The 19,783-nt window shown below is 35.9% G+C and overlaps 2 protein-coding genes across 2 annotated transcripts; one reads left to right on the top strand and one right to left on the bottom strand.

Annotated features, from left to right (window-relative positions):
• The first annotated feature begins 4,812 nt into the window (after positions 1-4,812).
• Positions 4,813-15,858, top strand: LOC134822416 (protein lin-9 homolog). Its single transcript, XM_063833467.1, has 12 exons — positions 4,813-4,901; positions 5,342-5,436; positions 6,190-6,340; positions 6,575-6,716; positions 8,755-8,879; positions 10,259-10,382; positions 11,239-11,372; positions 13,418-13,543; positions 13,802-13,896; positions 14,740-14,803; positions 15,075-15,166; positions 15,265-15,858. The coding sequence occupies exons 1-12, from the start codon at positions 4,857-4,859 to the stop codon at positions 15,344-15,346; spliced, it is 1,275 nt and encodes a 424-aa protein (XP_063689537.1). The 5' UTR covers positions 4,813-4,856; the 3' UTR covers positions 15,347-15,858.
• Positions 15,568-18,943, bottom strand: LOC134822429 (uncharacterized). Its single transcript, XM_063833490.1, has 7 exons — positions 18,746-18,943; positions 18,456-18,584; positions 18,161-18,269; positions 17,897-18,018; positions 17,621-17,756; positions 17,071-17,217; positions 15,568-16,163 (listed from the first exon to the last, which is right to left on the bottom strand). Exons 2-7 carry the CDS (start codon positions 18,555-18,557, stop codon positions 15,940-15,942), a joined length of 840 nt encoding a protein of 279 aa, XP_063689560.1. The 5' UTR covers positions 18,558-18,584; positions 18,746-18,943; the 3' UTR covers positions 15,568-15,939.
• Positions 18,944-19,783: the final 840 nt, after the last annotated feature.

Raw genomic sequence — 19,783 nt, 5'->3', positions numbered from 1 at the left:
TAGTATTCTATACAAATACAGTATACTTGATGTCAGCGACATCCTTGACATCACATTTAACGTGAACAGGTGATCACTGACGAGTGATTGCTAGGGGGTCTTGGCACATTAAACCGGTACAGGTATTAAACCCCCGAAACCGGTGTGCCAAGTCATCTGCTGATGATGTTCACATAACATTATTTCCTCTCTCCTTTATTCCTTCCGTCTTTTCTTAAACTTACAGTTCAGTTACTTTATTTCACCAGGTCTACCTAAGGATCAATTATTCTTTGGTGGGGTTTCACTTCTGGTATTGGCTTCATTCCCGTTCCTTTTCCTTATTCTTTATACTTATTTTTTATATAGTTTAATGAGAATGTTCAATGTTCATGATTCGCTGTAGAATAAAGGGCGGTTCACAAAACCACATTTCGTTTAAATAATTAGATATCACCTCTAATTAGTTGCTCTATAGGGTCGGGAACAACCAAAAATGTTTTTGTGTCTCTACGGTTTCGTATAATACTGACTTGGGCCACGCCCATATTTTTCACCAATTTTTAACAGGTAAAATTCTTTAAATCGTCAATTTAGTCACAAAGGAGTATGGAAGGAGTTCTAAATGTGTGCTCCTCTAATATAAACAGTAGGAAATGGTTAACTTTAGTCGAGGTTTCAGGTCTCTACAATGTCGGGAAGTTCCTGCAGGAATTTGCGCATTGCGCTGAAGCGCAAGATTCACAGCGCCAAAAGCGAAGGTCGTAGAGACATGAGACCTTGACTAAAGTTAACCATTTCTTACCATTGCTATAGAGTATGCCACTTTCAGAGTCCTGAACACACTCCTACAGCTCTTAATCGTCAATTACATGTATATGAATTTTACCTGTTAAAATATATCATCTTTAACTGATATCAATTTAGTTTAACACTGTTAATTTTTGTTTTCAACATAATACTTCACACCAAACTAACGCACAATATGATAATATAAAAAAGGAAGGTTTTCCTTGGATTCCAAATTCAACTTTGATTATATCCTGGCACTGATTATGATTATCATTTCTCGATTGTTCTCCATTTTCCAATGCAGTCAGCAAGTTCCAATTAAGGTAGACATAGCTCGTCATTGATAGGATCAGTATTAAATGAGGTCGAATGATTACTTCATGGCTCGTCACTAACTGGATCAGCATAACATGACTAACAACTAACGCGAACAAGGTCCAGTGATCTCTTACTGATACGTCAAGACAAGATCAGTAAATAGCTAAAAATATCGAAAAAAATTAGCTTAGAAATTACAGAGTACAAATGCTTTCTTCACAACTAACTCTTCGGCCTCATCTTTTTAAATCACTCATTCCCTCTGAAACAAGATAATGCTTAGGACCAGGAGGAGCTTAGTTAACTTCTTGTATGATTCGGTAAGAGGAAAATTCCTTAGTAAGCTAACATTCTTTTGTAGGATGTTACCACTTATCATATCTGTTATCCAGCATAATCCCACAACTAGACCCTCTTATTCTTGAGTCTTGACAATGACAGTAGCAATGTACACTATTTTGATGCTCGATCCAGGTCTCCAAGAAAACCTTCCTTTTTATATTCTGTGTTAGTTTGGTGTGAAGTATTATTTTCTTTTTTAAAACTAACAGTGTTAAACTAAAATGATATCAGTAAAAGATGATATATTTTAACAGGTAAAATTCATATAATTGACGATTAAGAGATATGGGAGTGTGTTCAGGACTCTGAAAGTGGCATACTCTTATAGCAATGGTATGAAATGGTTAACTTTAGTCAAGGTCTCATGTCTCTACGACCTTCGCTTTTGGCGCTGTGAATCTTGCGCTTCAAGCGCAATGCGCAAATTCCTGCAGGAACTTCCCGACATTGTAGAGACCTGAGACCTCGACTAAAGTTAACCATTTCTTACTGTTTATATTAGAGGAGCACACATTTAGAACTCCTTCCATACTCCTTCGTGACTAAATTGACGATTTAGAGAATTTTACCTGTTAAAACTTTAAAATTTTTGCCGAGATTTACCTCATTTTACCTCACGAGGCCAGCCAAAAAAGGCAAAATTGGGATGAGGTAAAATGAGGTAAAATGAGGTTGACCCCCCCCTAAATATATTTTTTCAATTGTTGACTAATTTTACTTGACAGGCAGAATATGGCAAATATGCAGAAACGATACACTTTCCTTTTTATAGGATTGACTGTTGTAGCTATTTCATACTTTCATGTTGTGGACGTGGGATTCCTTTTACGAGGGGAGTATTCTTCGTCAGTGTTAGTGTCGAAGTGTCGCAAACCTTCAGCTCCCTTTGAACTGACAATCACAACATTGACAAAAAACTCTGCCTCATACATTGAAGAATGGATTGAATATCATTTGATGATGGGAGTGGATCATTTTTATATCTTGGACAATGAATCAACTGATGATACTTATTCAGTGTTATTGCCTTACATAGAAAAACAGTTAATCACTTATGTTCCCTGGAGGGACAGTTCATACACAGATGCTCAGTTCCAGACAGCTCTGAATACTCAACAAAAAGGCATGGCATATGCCCTTAGTTTATATGGATGTAAATCCCAATGGACTGCTCTAATTGATGATGATGAGTTTTTGTTACCAAAAGGTAATAGAACTGTAAAAAAAGTGTTACAAAAGTACACTAACTATGGAGGTCTTGCGATAGGTTGGGCTTGGTTCGGGAGTAGTGGTCATATTAGCAAACCTGAAGACCTGGTTATCGAATCATTTACCAAGAGAAGGACAGAACTAGATATTCTTTATAAAGCTATTATTCAGCCTCAATATTTCAAGCGCATGAAGACAGTTCACTACCCTGCCTTTAACCAAGGTTATTCTTTGGTAACTGAGCACTTTGATGTATTGTCCCCTATTCCTGAGCATGTGAAGAAGTTAGCTTACACTCTCAACCATCCCACAAGTGATATTATTCAGGTGAGAATTTCCTGATATTAAAACTTTCCTTTGAGTTTAGAATAGTGATACGATTAATTCAAAGAATTCAAATTATATTGAAAATGTCTTCTTTGACTTTATTTTGTCTTTGACAATATTTTCTTTGCAGTCTGTGCGGTCAGAAAATTTCAAAGCATACAGCATCTGTAAATGAAATGATAAAAACATGATTTCAGTTAAACCACTACAAAGTTAAGAGCAGAGAAGATTGGATTGAGAGAACCCACCGCGGTGCTGTTGCTGGGGATCCATGGAGAGATAAGCTGGCCGATTTTTATGCTTATGATTACAATGAGATTGAAGAAACAGACATTTTAAAGTTTTTACCTGCTCTTAAGCAAAGAATGGGGATTAAATCTTAATGTCTGTTATGATTATTTTTCAAGGGCTACTTTCAAAAATAATATATTATACAGTCTGATATAATGGCAAGTTCCTTATTAATATAAAGATCACCAGGAAGAAAATTACTTTTAAGAGGGAAACTTTCAGGGTGAGGTCATTACGTGTTCCTTTAAAGACTTATGATTGTTCATTAAAGATACATCCATAATCTTTCACATTCTTATCAAGTTAATTCACCAAGACATTTTGCATTTTCTTTTTATTAAATTTATACACTCTTTTACTGTTTAATACGTCGGAAATTTCAAATTTAACTGGAAGTATAGCATAGTAAATACTATAATAATAATAACAATATTGTTGAGACTAAAGACTCATCTCTTTGAAAAAGTATTCATATAAGTATCATATAATATCTTTCTCATAAAAACCATACTTCATAAAATTCTAAGTTCTTATGTACATGTTCAATGTTCATGAGTCGCTTTAGATGGCTCAAACTGAATCTTTGCATTTTGAGTTCTTTTTGGCTATAAAGCGATGTAAAAATTTCTAGTTATTATTATTATTATTATAACTTTCTATGAAGAATTTGATGAAAATATAAAACCTCTAAAATGGAGAAAACGCCTCCTTAAAGTATGAACGTAAGTAAGTAAATTAATTTCACTCGCTAAACGTTTAAAAGCTTTCACAGCTAATTAAATATGTCCCAATTAAATACAATTTTCATCTTTCAGTTCCGATTTGCGTGGAATGGGCCAGTCATTTCACTTCATCAATCAAATTTAAGCTCATACGTTTTCAAGATATATGATAAGTTTACAGCTGTTTTATACATTGATGCTTTTCATACAAACAGTATGAAATTTCATACAAATTTCATACAAACAGTATGAAATTTGTTGAGGTATACTCGATAATAATATATGTAGATACTATGATATTTATCTTTTTTACTGAATTAAGTTTATTCTCGTATTTTGTATCTTATCGGGATGGATTGTTGAATGTTTATGTATTTGTTTATTTAAATGCAGGAATCTGTCTGTAAAAGATATTGTTATATATTATATTTGCTGGTCTGGTGTTACAATTGTGTATGATTTTGTATTTTGGTATCGTTTTAGTCTTTTAGTATATATACATCATACAAAAATTAAAGTCAATAGCCTCTTTTGTCTTTGTCAATTAAATACAGCTAGGAAGAGAGACACATAATATACACATAGTATACACATAATTTAATACACATAATATACACATAATATACACATAATATGCACATATAATAACGTTGCATTGCTGTGGCACGTGATATCAATCATATTTTTGCTCTATATGAAAATACTCGGCTTGTCAAATTGTTACTTTAAGGGTTAGTTAATCTTTGTTGCTTTAAATTCTTATTATACATTGGCAAAACCCTAGTGCTCGAGCAAAACCCTTGTGCTCGAGCAGGAAGATGTTCAATTTAAAATAACAAATAATAACGTGAAGGTATGATGTAAGGATGTTAACAAATGGACACCTCTTCCCCAATTACTGATGACCCTGGAGTACTCAGTGTAAGTTTTTTTTTAAATACCATATTTTCTTACAAAACACAGTATCTTTGTACTAAGTGGTGGGTCTGCTCATGCTGCTCATTTCCCAGTAAAACAGTTAGTATATGGTACTAAGGGGGGTGTCCAACCCCAAAAAAACAAAATTCCAACATTACACTTAATCGACGTCACGTACGGAACTAAGTACCTGATCCCCCCCCCCCCCCCCCCCCCGATCTGAATAATGCAATGGTGTGCTTTATTATGCCATATTCATGACTCCTCATAACATATTATATGATAATATAATGTACACTGTTATGCACCATGTAATATATCACCCCATTTTAGAATTATGATTTACCAGCTGAAAGTCAACGTGTGGTATGCAGCTATGATTGTTCTTATGTACCTGTTATAATAGACGCGACTATTTTCACATATTTTAATGACGAATTCAGGGCGTTGGTTTAAGTCTGAGGATAAAGAACTTCCTGAAAGTGGAGAAGGCTAGAAGGTGGTGTCGTTATGAGTGGTTCTATTCTAACATAGACAAGTTAGTTACTCACACTTATCTATTCTAACATAGACAAGTTAGTTACTCACACTTATCTATTCTAACATAGACAAGTTAGTTACTCACACTTATCTATTCTAACATAGACAAGTTAGTTACTCACACTTATCTATTCTAACATAGACAAGTTAGTTACTCACACTTATCTATTCTAACATAGACAAGTTAGTTACTCACACTTATCTATTTTAATATAGACAAGTTAGTTTCTCACACTTATCAATTCTAATATAGACAAGTTAGTTACTCACACTTATCTATTCTAACATAGACAAGTTAGTTACTCACACTTATCTATTCTAACATAGACAAGTTAATTACTCTCACTTATATATTCTAACATAGACAAGTTAGTTACTCACACTTATCTATTCTAATATAGACAAGTTAGTTACTCACACTTATCTATTCTAACATAGACAAGTTAGTTACTCACACTTATCTATTCAAACATAGACAAGTTAGTTACTCACACTTATCTATTCTAACATAGACAAGTTAGTTACTCACACTTATCTATTCTAACATAGACAAGTTAATTACTCACACTTATCTATTCTAACATAGACAAGTTAGTTACTCACACTAATGATTGGACTGTACAACTTCTAAAGCAACTGAGAAACAGATTCACTCTCTTAATTTGATAAAATAATCTTCCAATTCAATTTATCTGTAACAACTATCACGTTAGCTTTGTTTATCCTGTTTATAATAACGGTTCCCGCCCAGGTTGATATTTCTGGGTAAGAATGACTTCGTGACTTGTGTCCAGTCAGCATACCCTGATATAGAACCGGGTACCAAACTAACTAGACTGCAGTGGTCCATGGTCCGACGGTCTCTCGGCAAACCAAGGAGATGCAGCCCCAAATTCTTTGAGGTAAGAAAGTTACTTGCATCGTGTTTTGAATTTATTATACCTGATTACGGAAGAACATGTGCTCGCAGTTCTGATATCATGTTAATTATTTGTTCTGGAGATCTCAGGAATGTGTATCACTATTTATAGAAATTGGTGTGAGGTTTAAATGTATGTTTATAAGATGACATATAATAACAATGCTGTATTGTTTTCCTGGGTTATCGTGTTTTATATAGTTCTCTTCTCACACAGGAAGAGCGCATGATGCTGGAAGGACAGCGAGATAGAGTACGAGAGTTACAGCAAGGTAAAGTGAACCCTGAAGAGGCAGAGCTTTACAAAGACCTGGCTGACGAGATACCGGCCATGCTTATTATCGGGACTAGCGTTACAGGTAACTGTGCTTATTATCGGGACTAGCGTTACAGGTAACTGTGCTTATCATTATGACTAGCGTTACAGGTAACTGTGCTTATCATTATGACTAGCGTTACAGGTAACTGTGCTTATCATTGGAACTAGCGTTACAGGTAAAGTTGTAACGCTATAAAATTGGCGATTTAAGAAGGGAGTTAGTCTTACGTGACTTTATTAAATAATGTGAAACCAAACCAGTTTAATATTTAATGTTCAAACAAAAACCCATATTATCACATAGCGGTTGTACAATGTACCTTTATAGTATACAGTTCACACTATACAGGTCCTAATATATGATTCATATTTGTGAGGAGATGCCTAAGAGAATCAATGTTTCATCTATTTTTAAGACACAGTTGCAACTGTCTGCAGTATTGAATTACTCCAACTATCATTCTATAATAGTATTAGATGGGTGAAATATCCGATACCACTGAAACTAATATTTCACCCGTCAACCTCCCCTGGATACATTGTATGAAGTGCACCCGCCACACATGTATTTAGCATCTCACATTTCCAACTAAGCCACTGATATGTGACCCGACTCTATAGTTCCAGATCTTTCAGTTTTCTCTTTCTTTCTTTCCGCTCCGTATTATTTAATCTTATGCATTATCTCACATTAAACTGAATTTTGTGAATATTAAACGAAATTAATCGAATATTCGTTTTTTTCATCAATGCCGTTTTGTCGGGCCATGTTATTTCATATTCGGGAATCTTAACCGGGTTTAATGTTCGACGAGGAGTTGTTCGACGATTCTGTTGCTGAAAATAAAGGTAAGCAAATAGTGCAAGTTATGTGAGATGTAATTTCGTCTTTGCCCAACGATTTAACATATTATATCGGTAGCGTATATACAGGGTGTACCGTAGAAAGTGTGACTTTTTTCCACTTCTGTAATTTTTTTACAAAATCAAACTTCATAGTTATTTTTAACTAAATTTTGTTGGAAAATCTCTTCTAAATGATCCCTAACACATATTTTGAAAGTTTCAGGGTGATTAATCAAAAACAGTCGGAGAAAAAATATTTTTAGACTCGATTTTCACTACGCCAGATAAACTCGATTTTCACTACGCGTGATAGAAAATCGCTCGCACAATACAATTACTTATGAGCGCTGACCTTTGACCAGCGATAACTTCGGCTAGGAACAAAATTTTTTGATAGGAACAAAAGCAGATGATAGACATTACTCTTTACTGTCAAAAATAGCTAAAATATTGATTTCGAAAATTTTTTTCTTGAGACCCCTAAATTACAGCAAGCTTAAGTTCCTAAATTAGCACCATAACAAAATAGCAATTTGTGAGAAATCAAAAATTGATGGGGACTTGAAATTTGGTATGCATAAATTCGACACCTAGTGACACAATGTGATGAAGAGTTTTTAGCAACTGCTCCTTCATAATATTTTGTATCATTTCTCAAAAAAGTCACACTTTCTATGGTACACCCTGTATATGAGGTAAATTGGCTCTTTAGCAGTTACAACACAAATTACACGACCCACAGTCAAGTCTCAAGAGATCTCAAAGGCAAATTACATCTGATGTAACACTACAGCTGTAGTGTAGTGTAGTAGTACTGTACAGTACAAGAGTATTACAATAATCTTATTGAAACACAACCTCATTAATAACACATTTTATCAGCTGATAGTCGCTGATATCAGTCTACTGATACTCAGATAGGTGAGCTACCCTCCCAATCCCACACCTGTCCAATTAGTATGATAGTGTGTAGACTGTAGTAGTAGCTGAGTAGTAGTATTGTCCCGTAACATTACGTTACCAGGTTACCAGGTTACCTAGAAACTGTGTCCTCCTTATGTAACCCTGACATTAGTATGTAATTATGTAATTATGTAATTATGTAATTATGTAATTATGTAATTATGTAATTATGTAATTATGTAATTATGTAATTATGTAATTATGTAATTATGTAATTATGTAATTATGTAATTATGTTATTATGTAATTAACCCTAAAATTTTCCGCAGCACACATCAAGGATGGGTTATTTGTAGGTGAGGTAGAAGCAGTGGACCCGACCACCAACACTTACAGGATCAGATTCGATAGACCTGGTCTCGGGACTCACACTGTTCCTGACTTTAATGTTCTGGTCAGTTTACTAAACTGTTTACTGTTCAGTTTACTGTTCAGTTTACTGTTCAGTTTACTAAACTGTTTACTGTTCAGTTTACTGTTCAGTTTACTAAACTGTTTACTGTTCAGTTTACTAAACTGTTTACTGTTCAGTTTACTGTTCAGTTTACTGTTCAGTTTACTGTTCAGTTTACTGTTCAGTTTACTGTTCAGTTTACTGTTCAGTTTACTGTTCAGTTTACTGTTCAGTTTACTGTTCAGTTTACTGTTCAGTTTACTGTTCAGTTTACTGTTCAGTTTACTGTTCAGTTTACTGTTCAGTTTACTGTTCAGTTTACTGTTCAGTTTACTGTTCAGTTTACTGTTCAGTTTACTGTTCAGTTTACTGTTCAGTTTACTGTTCAGTTTACTGTTCAGTTTACTGTTCAGTTTACTGTTCAGTTTACTGTTCAGTTTACTGTTCAGTTTACTGTTCAGTTTACTGTTCAGTTTACTGTTCAGTTTACTGTTCAGTTTACTAAACTGGTAACTGTTTACTTTAGTACACAATGTTCTTCACACCATTTGTGTGTAAGTTAATATATAATAATGATTTAATAATTTGACGAAATGATGCCAAAGCACAGTCAAATACATGGTTTTTTGGGACATGTCCCAGAAATCAGCTCAGAGAGTTCCCAAAATTTCCTTCGTCAGAAAAATTCAAAATTGCCATTTTTAACACATTACTTCCCCGCAAATAAGTCAACTTCTGAATGTTGTTTTGGAAGGTTCTAGATTTAACCAGCGAAGTTTTACTTTTGGGAGTCACTCATGAGAAATGTCCTTAATGTAACGATAAGCTCATATTTAAAAAATTCATAATCTTTCGACTGAACATCTTAATTATGTGTTCCGGGGGTAGTGGAATTTTGTTTACTCTGAAAGTACCGTAAAGTTAGGTCAGATATTGGAATCTGAATTCTGTTATCGATGATCTAACACATTACGTACCATCTAGCTAGAGGTCATACCATTATCAGGTGATCATAGGTACTAGGACCAATTTTTCAAATATTATGAGTGGCTACCCTTACCTATAGTTACTACCTTATATATGGTGATGTAACCATAGTAACACTACCTATCCCAGAGTAACACTACCTTATATGGTGATGTAACCATAGTAACACTACCTATCCCAGAGTAACACTACCTTATATGGTGATGTAACCATAGTAACACTACCTATCCCAGAGTAACACTACCTTATATGGTGATGAGACCAGTATAGTAACACTACCTATCTCAGAGTAACACTACCTTATATGGTGATGTAACCATAGTAACACTACCTATCCCAGAGTAACACTACCTTATATGGTGATGTAACCATAGTAACACTACCTATCCCAGAGTAACGGTGAAGTGGATATGATCTCTAAAGATACACTGTTTGCCAGCCCAGAACCAGCGGACATTCTACCTGATGTGATCCTGCCTCAAGCTAATCTCTCCTCCTACATCACTACTGAGCATGGTAAGTCACGTGGTAACACAAGTCACGTGACATCATTACGTTACTTGGAAATGACGTGACTTTTACTGACTACGGAAATTTACATGATGCATATTATCTATTATGATGGACGACATATCACTATGGAGATTATTACACAATACACATCCATTATCAAGCATATATAATTATTATTAAAGTCACTATTGTGACGGTACATTAGAAATAGACACAAACAAAGTGTGAAGGGCCTGAACGGAACCCCTCGGTTTCAGTTCCTTGTTTAACACTGCCGTACAGCAAGGACATCCACCGGGTTCTCCAAGGATGGGCACATAGCTCACTCCACACTATGCTTTGTCAAATGTTGCTTTGTCAAATGTTGCTTATATAGATGTCCCCCCCCCCCGTCAACCCACTGCGTCATGTTAGATATTATGAACGTGATAGTATTTGCTGATTGTTCCCGTGTTTCATCATATTCAGACTCTACAAGATGTAACACGAGAAACTCTTTAATTAGTGTAAAGTTTACTAATTAGCTGCTTTTCACCTTCCCTTTGTTATTAAACCATGTTTACTATCAACTCCTTTATAATATTTATAATAGATAACGTGAAACATCTATTGTATGGATATAATGAGCCATGGAATATAGTATGAGTCAGCACACATTGAATATTTGTACTGTGTTGAGCGATGTATGGAGGGCGCGAAATGGAGGGTTCAATCCCCGACAGGATGATCTGAAGTTTTATTGACTCGAAACGGACTTCCATTTTCAAAGCAGGACGGGTATACAGCTAGTTATTATTATTAGCTGTATTATTATAAACAGATCATATTAACTGTAGTAACATAATGAACTATATTACAGGTATCAGTACTGGTTTCTTGGGTGGCTATCCCGTACCATTTCTACGGTGTATTGTGAAGATGAACAAGCTACTGAAGGTGAAACGAGAGTTGCTGAACAAGGTTAAAAACCTTAATTCCACTGTCGAGAGAAAGGTTTGTGAAACTAACCTGTCTCAACATAGTCCATAACTTCATAAGGCACACAATTATTTATTTAGTATATAAACCTCTGAAACAGACAACTTTTCATATCATTTGTATGTTTCCAGAAGCTCAAGCTCTAAAAAAGGTTCATCACCTTCATCAAATTTACATGATAAACTGGATATTGTAAATTGTCAGAACCATATACAGATATTAAATATAAAAACATATCTTAAATGAGTTTGACCTAACTGGCGAGTGTAACTCAATTAGGGTACTCGATTAGGCTTACACAACAGCGGGACTATTGTTACACATTCTACACAACCTATCCTTTATACACATTACTTCTAAAAGTTAATCACCTTAATAACCTCAGAATGTGTGTGTGTGTGTGTGTGTGTGTCTGATCGTCTGTGCGTGCGTGTGTAATTTCCGGTTGGTTATATAAAAAAACGGTAAAAGTCAGAGGACTGGTTTTTTCAGAATAGTGTCGACAAAACTCTGACGAAGCCCATAAGCAAACATTTTTTAAATCGGCCGGTGGTAAGTGGCTTAATTGATGATTTTGTACCACAAATGTTACATAAAATGGCTTGAGCAGAACGGCAAGAGTTACGGGGCTCGCTCTCTCTCTCTCTCTCTCTCTCTCTCTCTCTCTCTCTATCTCTCATTACTGTATATGACGTATAAGTAACGTCATAATTGGGTTAGCCCGGGAAGATTCGCTGTAATACTAATGTTATTCCATAAGCTTATTAGGGGAGGAGGGACTGTTAGTGTTTGGGGTCTGTTTGGACTGCAGAGAGAGAGTTCATTCGACAATGTTATGCGTGTTTTCAAATATAATAGGCGGGTGTGGTGCGGAGTTAACAAGGGTTAATTTCTAGAACGATTTAAATAAAAATGGAAAGCGGTTCAAGAGGGAGTGATGAGGTGTAATAGTAGGTGTGCAGACCTTATGATCATGGAATGTGGTGCCTAATGGCTAATAATGACTTAATTATTCACGAGAAAGAACTGATTATGAGATTATTGTTAAAAATACTATTGGGTCACCTAAATGCGGGTTTTGACTCAGCGGGTAATTACTCCTACCCTTTTTAACTGCGGCAGTGAAATCCCGGCCAAAGGCCGGGTTACACTAGTAAACTAATAAATTCATGTATGCTGCGCGGGACATATATTTAGTTAGAAAGTTACGAACTCAGATCATTACCTTATGTCCAATGTCCATGTCCATTAGACAGGGGGCCGGGGAGGGGGAGGGTAAATCATCTCCACTTAATCTTGTGATAGCGCCATATTCCATAATTTTATCATAATGTATTGTCTATTATCAGATCCTTAAATCAAGCTTTATGATATAGTGCAATCTTGGCATATTATGTGACCGTCCCAGTTATATTGTGATAATCTAGTGAATTAAATAGTGAATAGTGATATATAGTGATATATAGTGATATATTATATATAGTGATATATACTATATAGTGCTCTCACGGGCTATTGAGGGATAAATCCTCTAGCTACTCTCTCTGTCAGAAATGTAAGACTGGAACTTGATTTAAAAGCTTTGCAATTGAATGACTTGTCATCCCCGAACATGCTCGGTACCGCCTAATGAGGCTCATTGTTGCACACTAGCGAGTAGCGAATCGTTCCCGATGGGGTCACTTATTAAGTGCCGAGATCACATATCCACAAGATCTTAAAAGGGTCATAACTCGGTTAAATTGTGAACAACCAACTCGAAATTTTGGGAAAGCACTTCAATCATCAAACCAAATTAGTCAAGAAACTTTGTTATTCCTAGCTCAAAGCGTTCTCACTTTATGGTGACAATAGTGAAAAAAAAGGAGTGGCGTGCCACACTCTCTGTAATCGATGGAATTTTAAGAAACCTTTTAGGAAATCTAAGTTTGACCCATATCTATATCCTCTGAAATTTTTGAGCAATTCTGACAAGAATTACGTGAGTTATTAAAGGGTTGCGTGTAAGTAGTTACTTCTGGGCCACCCTGTATATTATATAATATATTGTATCTTTTCAGACATCGTTCAAAGAACCTCTGGACAGTGGCACACAACTAATGTACGCCACAGTTGTCCTGGATTTAGACAAGCTTAACAAAGTCCTGCAGACTAATGTCAAGGATTTGCAGCAGCATTGTAAAACGGTACTTGCTTTCTTAACACTATTACTATTACTAAGTTACTATTATCACGGCGGTTCGAGCGCAGGTAGGGTCCGACCGGCGCCCTACCAGCAGCGGTATCCGCTCGATCTAAAGAAGAAAGAAGGAATGGGAGGAATGCAGCAATGAGCCGATATTCCTCCATTATAACTAAGCTTATCTTGTTTAACGTATAGATTTGTGATAGCTGAATTTTAGCCGCAATTTTTTCTTCCATTTCAATCAGATCAAAATCTTCAGCACCTGGGATCTGAGACTTTGGCAGCAATCCAAGTTAAGAGTGATTGTATGGAAGCAGCTGAACAACTTGTCAAAGAAGCAAACCAACTCATAAAGTAAGTGACTAGCCTGCTAATTATCTCTATAATATGTAGTTCCGCATGCCGTGACAAGACAAGAATTTCAGCGTCTGTCGATCCTTAAACCCTTAGGCGATGTATTCTCAATTTTGTGGCACATTTGTGACACGTCCCCATTTCTTGTCCCCATCTTTTTTATCGGACCTTTTTAGAGTGGTTCAGTGTATGTTTTTGGTATGTAATGATTACAGTAGTTGCTATGACGGTAAATAATAACAATATTAGATCTTTAAGTAAATCATCTTAAGACGTTCTAGAGTTTTTACTAAAATTGTAGCGCAGCTTGGCCCCATTTGTTAATGAAGTTAATAGAGTAATTAGTCACGCGGCTAATTACTTGCTCGATTCTCAATAATTGATTTCAATCATAGTTGTTAATAGCTCAGAATAAATTGGAATATGGTAGAATAATACTTGTAATAGCTCGATAGTTAGACAAATTACAAAAACCTAAATCACAAAATACTGGGCGTCTACATAAATTTGGTAATGGAAGGCGCGACCTTCAAAATGTGTGTTTCTTCACGCTAAACGCGCGCGTGAGAATTAACTGCGCGTATTATATTTGAAGTCGTTGGCCGGCCAATTTCATTTTGTAGCAACAAACTTGCTCTATTCTAACATTAACATTCCATGATTAAGGAAACATGATGAAAATCAAATAGAACACCCCCTGTTAAACCAATAAGTTGCAAGTGCTCGCTGCTTGTTCAGCGGGGGCCGGGGACCTACGTTACGCCACTGAATACGAGCAGTCAGTTCATAGTTGGGAAATAATATACATACTTAAAACTTTGATATTAATATCTTTTCCCGCAGGCTAAAACATGAGAAGTCCACAAAGTTTGTAGCAGAACTGACAGCACTTCTTATTCAAGTCGAGGTACGTGGTTTCGGTCGAGGAATAAAGTGATAGGAATTTAATTTATACAACATTCTATACATCTTGGAAAGTTCTCAGACTTAATTGATAAAATTTAATTGATAAAATTTAATTTATACAACATTCTTTACATCTTGGAAAAGTTTAAATTCTTAAGCAACACTGTGATGATCACCTGAATTCAGAATTATGCACTGTTTTGCTAAAGACCTTTTAATAATTTTAGTCTTGATCTACATATACAAATGTTTTTGATAATATTCTATTTCAGCGACTATCCACATCGAAGAACTCTAATTCCATGCCAGTTCTTAACGAAAGTATTAGAAATCTGAGGTCCATCGTCCACCCTTCTAACTTGCAGTAAGTTGACAGTTCGAAGAGTTTTTGTTCACAAATTGTGTATAAAAATGATATAATTTCCCATATGTTTAAAGAACACTTAACAGTTTTATTTTCAGTTCATTTCAAGAGAACGTAGAAGTTCCTTTGGCTCACATTCAGGCTAGATTAAAACAAGAGTTTCTAGCAAGTCCTGACTGAAGTGTGGAGGACAATAATTGTATACTCTGGAATCATGATGTAACCATCTTGTTGAAGAATTGAGACGAAATTTTGATAAAATCGATGTTTAACTGTATTGATCAGAGAAATAAATATGAACATAAACGCTTATCAGTATTAAACAAAGCAAATAACAGATATCTATTTAAATCCACTTAATGAAATATGTAGTGCCATGGATTTAAAAATTTAAATATTAATGAAACAAAGGCTTTATAACACTGAAAGAGCTTTAATTATGTAAATACATGCTTTTTTTAAATGCTGCCATTATTAGGCTTTTCTTTGGCAAAATTTGCATCTTGGAATGTCTGGGTGCATGCTAGAATGTTCACTTAAAAGTGAGATTTATTTAAGTATCATTCATCTCATTTTTAAAGAAATTTTAATGCTGGAGTTAAACCCATTCGAGTTATTAAGCATGTATGATTCGATCATAATCTTTACCGTTTCAATATCAAGTACAAATTCTCATATAACTAAGTTCTTAGAAAATTGGTGTTTCTTCATTTCTTGTGTCCCACAAAAATCCAAAATAACAAACACATCATAATCTAGTGTTTCTACAGAGTTCAAGCTCTGGCGGAACGATTTTCCCTGACAGATCGATTTTCCCTGGCGGACCGATTTTCCCTGAAGTAAAATGCATTGTCCTGGGACAAAGTTCCCTTTTTCTCGTAAGGGTTCACCAGATTTTTCGGAGGAATTTTTTCTTCCTCGATGATTTTGCCGTAATGATTCGCCGTGCAAGATGTAACGAAGCATGATATAACCAGGAGCAACCAAGATGCAAATCCTGCAAAATCATTTGTGAGTTATTATCGAAGAGATGGTAAGCATTTAATGCTAAAAGACATGAAAATATATCCTAGACATAAGCAACATATCTTGGATGAGATCAAAAGTTCTTATATGTACGAGTCACTAATTCTCTATTAACGTGTCTTTCATAGGCTCCTATGTCTCCCAAGCCACTGCCATTCCTTCTTGCTGCCTGCTGAATGATGAAGCGAACCCGTTTGTTGCCCCATGGCCCGTGTTCATCTGCCTACTGCGTGTCGAGGCAGCGCTTTCATTGCTGAAAACCTGGGACAACTTGACCTTGCCGGCTTTACGGACGGTCGCATTTGGGTCGTCTCCCTCTTCCACCATGCACTTTTTAATGTCCACAGAGTACTGATATGCGTTGTACCAACTCATAATACTGAGAGCCACGATGCCTACCCAAAACACAATTCCTGGGGGCGACTGCTTTTAACTTTAAACCTTTTAGTGGGGGGAGGCCCTTCAAGCTTTTCTACAATAAAATATGCATTATATGATCGTTATGTACTGTGCTTGTCAGCCGTAAACAGTGAACACTGAATATAATGCTTGGATATTGGATAATCAAATGCAGATGATCGTGTCACGTGACTATTGTCGGTTTCACATCATCTTTTTTTCAATTATGACTCTTACTTCAAACGTCAGCGTAGAATTACTCCGCATACATCCAACATGGTGTGCATGGCAACAATTACCGATACAATTATAAACACAATAAGTTTACACAACAGGAAAGTGAATGATCATCCTAATTGGACGGTATGATTCTGTCCATGGAGCTCTGATGCCCCGACGAAATGCTTGAAATATTGAAAAATCATTCCACCTGATTTGACGAAAATTGTAGTAAAACTTAAAACTGTCAAAGGACTTACCGAGGTATCCCGACCAGCCGATTTGGCAGCTTCCCAAGTTGAATGGTCCTAATTCCTTACAGAAGACATTAGCACAGGATTGATCGAATCTGTCGTACTCTCCCATCATTCCTAGCCACAGTAAAACCGCAACTAGAATCGCCGTGGCTGCAAAGTTATTGGTAAATATTTCCAATCATTTGTCAAAGCCCTCGAATCGGAATATTTAAAATTTAAAATAATTGTATCGACCGGTTTTATAACAATGTCATAATACCGCTAGCATATTACATTTATTAAATCTGAAAATAGCTCTCTTAGAGTAAATTTGCATTAAAACAGCTATAGATCATGCAGCGTTTTAAAGCTTGATGTTATAAACAATGGTACAACGATTTTTATCGTGTACTTGTTTATCAGCATTCAGCTTATCGACTTATTCTTCCTGACTATAGTCAAAGCAAAATTCATTACCCGAAGTACTTCTCTTTTCTGTTATACTCCATGATGGAAAAGATGATACAAAACTATGGTACAAAGTTAGTGTACATGTTCTACAAAGTGCACAAACCTCCCGCAGTAAGCGTGATAGCGATGAAGGTGTAAAGGTTACAACAGCAGCATGTGAGTGAACAGCAGCCAATCATGGTGAAGAACCAGGCAATGACACACAGAACCAGACCAACCAGGAAGAGCAGCGTACATATCTGGGGACGAGAACATTTCTATTTACTTCTCATATAGTCGTATAAGTTTGGTAGTAATATAAGCGAGCAACTACAACCTTACCTGAACAACCTTGCTTGAACACCAATAACAGGAAAAAGTGCTATCTCTGTGAGGTTACCTGGTCGTAAATGTTGCCGATTTTCCCCAAAGAATCATACCAGATACATTTCTCCTCCTGCATGTTGGGATAACATGTCATATTCTCCTCCTTCTGGACGTGGTCCATCGGGTAACACATTCCTGAAATTTAACATAATTGACGCGGGAGAAGATTAATTAGGGTTAATTAGTTAATTAATTAAGAGGGTTAGTTAGCTATAGTTTTAATTGTTTGCCCATGTTTGTGGGCGAACTTAAGAAAAAAAATTTTGTTTTTACTCACCGGATAGACCACATGACCCTTTGTCAGTGGTTGTCAGGACCCTGGTCGTATTTCTATTTGGATTCATACAGTCGTATTTCGTCTCATTTGGTATGACTATCCACGCTGGCTGAATTAAATAAAGAAACATTATAATCTTTCTCAATCGAATGCATTAATTCAGCTGAAACCTGATTTAACTTAAATTATTAAAACATAAGCTGTGAAGTTTTGTAAACGGTTTAACTTTTAAAGTTTCATGATAATTGTCAATAACAAGACTTGTAAGCTATAGAAGTAAAATGAGTATAATTACCTGGAAAAAAGCTATGAGAAGACCGATGAGAGCTACGTATAAAAGAATACAGGTGACTATGCTCATTCCCCGAGGGTATTTCAGCCTACAGTTCCAACACATTTTGCTATCCTACCTTCACTAACAGAGCTGCAAAAACGATAAATCTTTACATGTTATGTTCTTCTAATTATCATTGTGAATATTCGAAAATTGGCCTATTTTAACAGTGGAGAGTACCGCAAAGTGTAATTATTTCTTTATCATTTTTTATATAATCCGAAAAAATGTTTCAAGTAACTATTCACTACCTCAGACTACCAATAATCAGCAGCAGCCGTAAAACTAAATGTGCAGTCCAAGCAACGTCTCCACAAACAAAACAACCAGAAAACTAAACAAAACTCACACTCAACTAGAATACACTACGGAGATTCACCGAAGAAGCTCAATTTTTACAAGCGATAACTATTAGCTCGTCACTTCGGCGTGCAGAATCAAGTGTCGAAGTGGCTGCTGGTGACCCATATAATGCAGCCGCTGGACCATCAGAAGCACGTGACCCTTTCATGTGGTCTCCTCACGTGGTTTAAGCACTCAAGTAGTCAATTGGGCGTTTTATTGCCGTGCTTGACGACCAGTGCTTCAGTCATGCACTGCAGTTAGAATTGCAAAACGAAATATTAACAATGCTTGGATTTGACATGTGATTTTCAGTTCAAATTATTTAGAAAAGGAAAGTTTTGAAAATTCAAGACTGTTTCGACATGTATCAAATGCATAAATGATCAATCAATGCATGATACCGACGGTAATTGTGCCAAGATAAGGAAATTTAATTTATAATATTCCTCAATCCACAGCTGCAGCCCACTCAATTTTAAAGCAAATTATATTTAAACATAGCAACAATGAATGGATTAAACTTACTTAAGCTAGAAGTTACGGCTAAATGAAAACATGTGAATAGAGTCACGAAGTCCACGATGAAACAAAGTTTTAGTGGACGACGAAAGTTTACCGGTAATCCTGAGCAGTTAGCATGTAGAGTAAAAACAATAGTATGTAGATTGTAGAGAGCTAAAGACACAAGCTCATAAAACTGATAAATCACGTGATATAAAAGTGTAGCTCCTCTCGAAGATTGCAGATTTGTATTGTCTTACAATTAACATCAGCTGATGAGTCTAACTGTTAACTGTGAGATGTAAATGTTTATTTGAAACGCTAGAGCTTATAAAAGCTAGCTATTTGTAGACTTGTTGAGAAGCAGGAGCAGGCCGACTATTGGTGTTGGATCAGATAGTATGGTGGTCGTGAATAATTGCCAGAGCGGTTTCTTGCTTATC

The sequence above is a fragment of the Bolinopsis microptera genome, chromosome 1 (assembly GCF_026151205.1).
Source record: "Bolinopsis microptera isolate Bmic1 chromosome 1, MBARI_Bmic_1.0, whole genome shotgun sequence".
Classification (NCBI taxonomy): Eukaryota; Metazoa; Ctenophora; class Tentaculata; order Lobata; family Bolinopsidae; genus Bolinopsis; species Bolinopsis microptera.
Note: the sequence above shows the minus strand (reverse complement) of the source record. Positions and strands in the feature narration are given on the sequence as shown.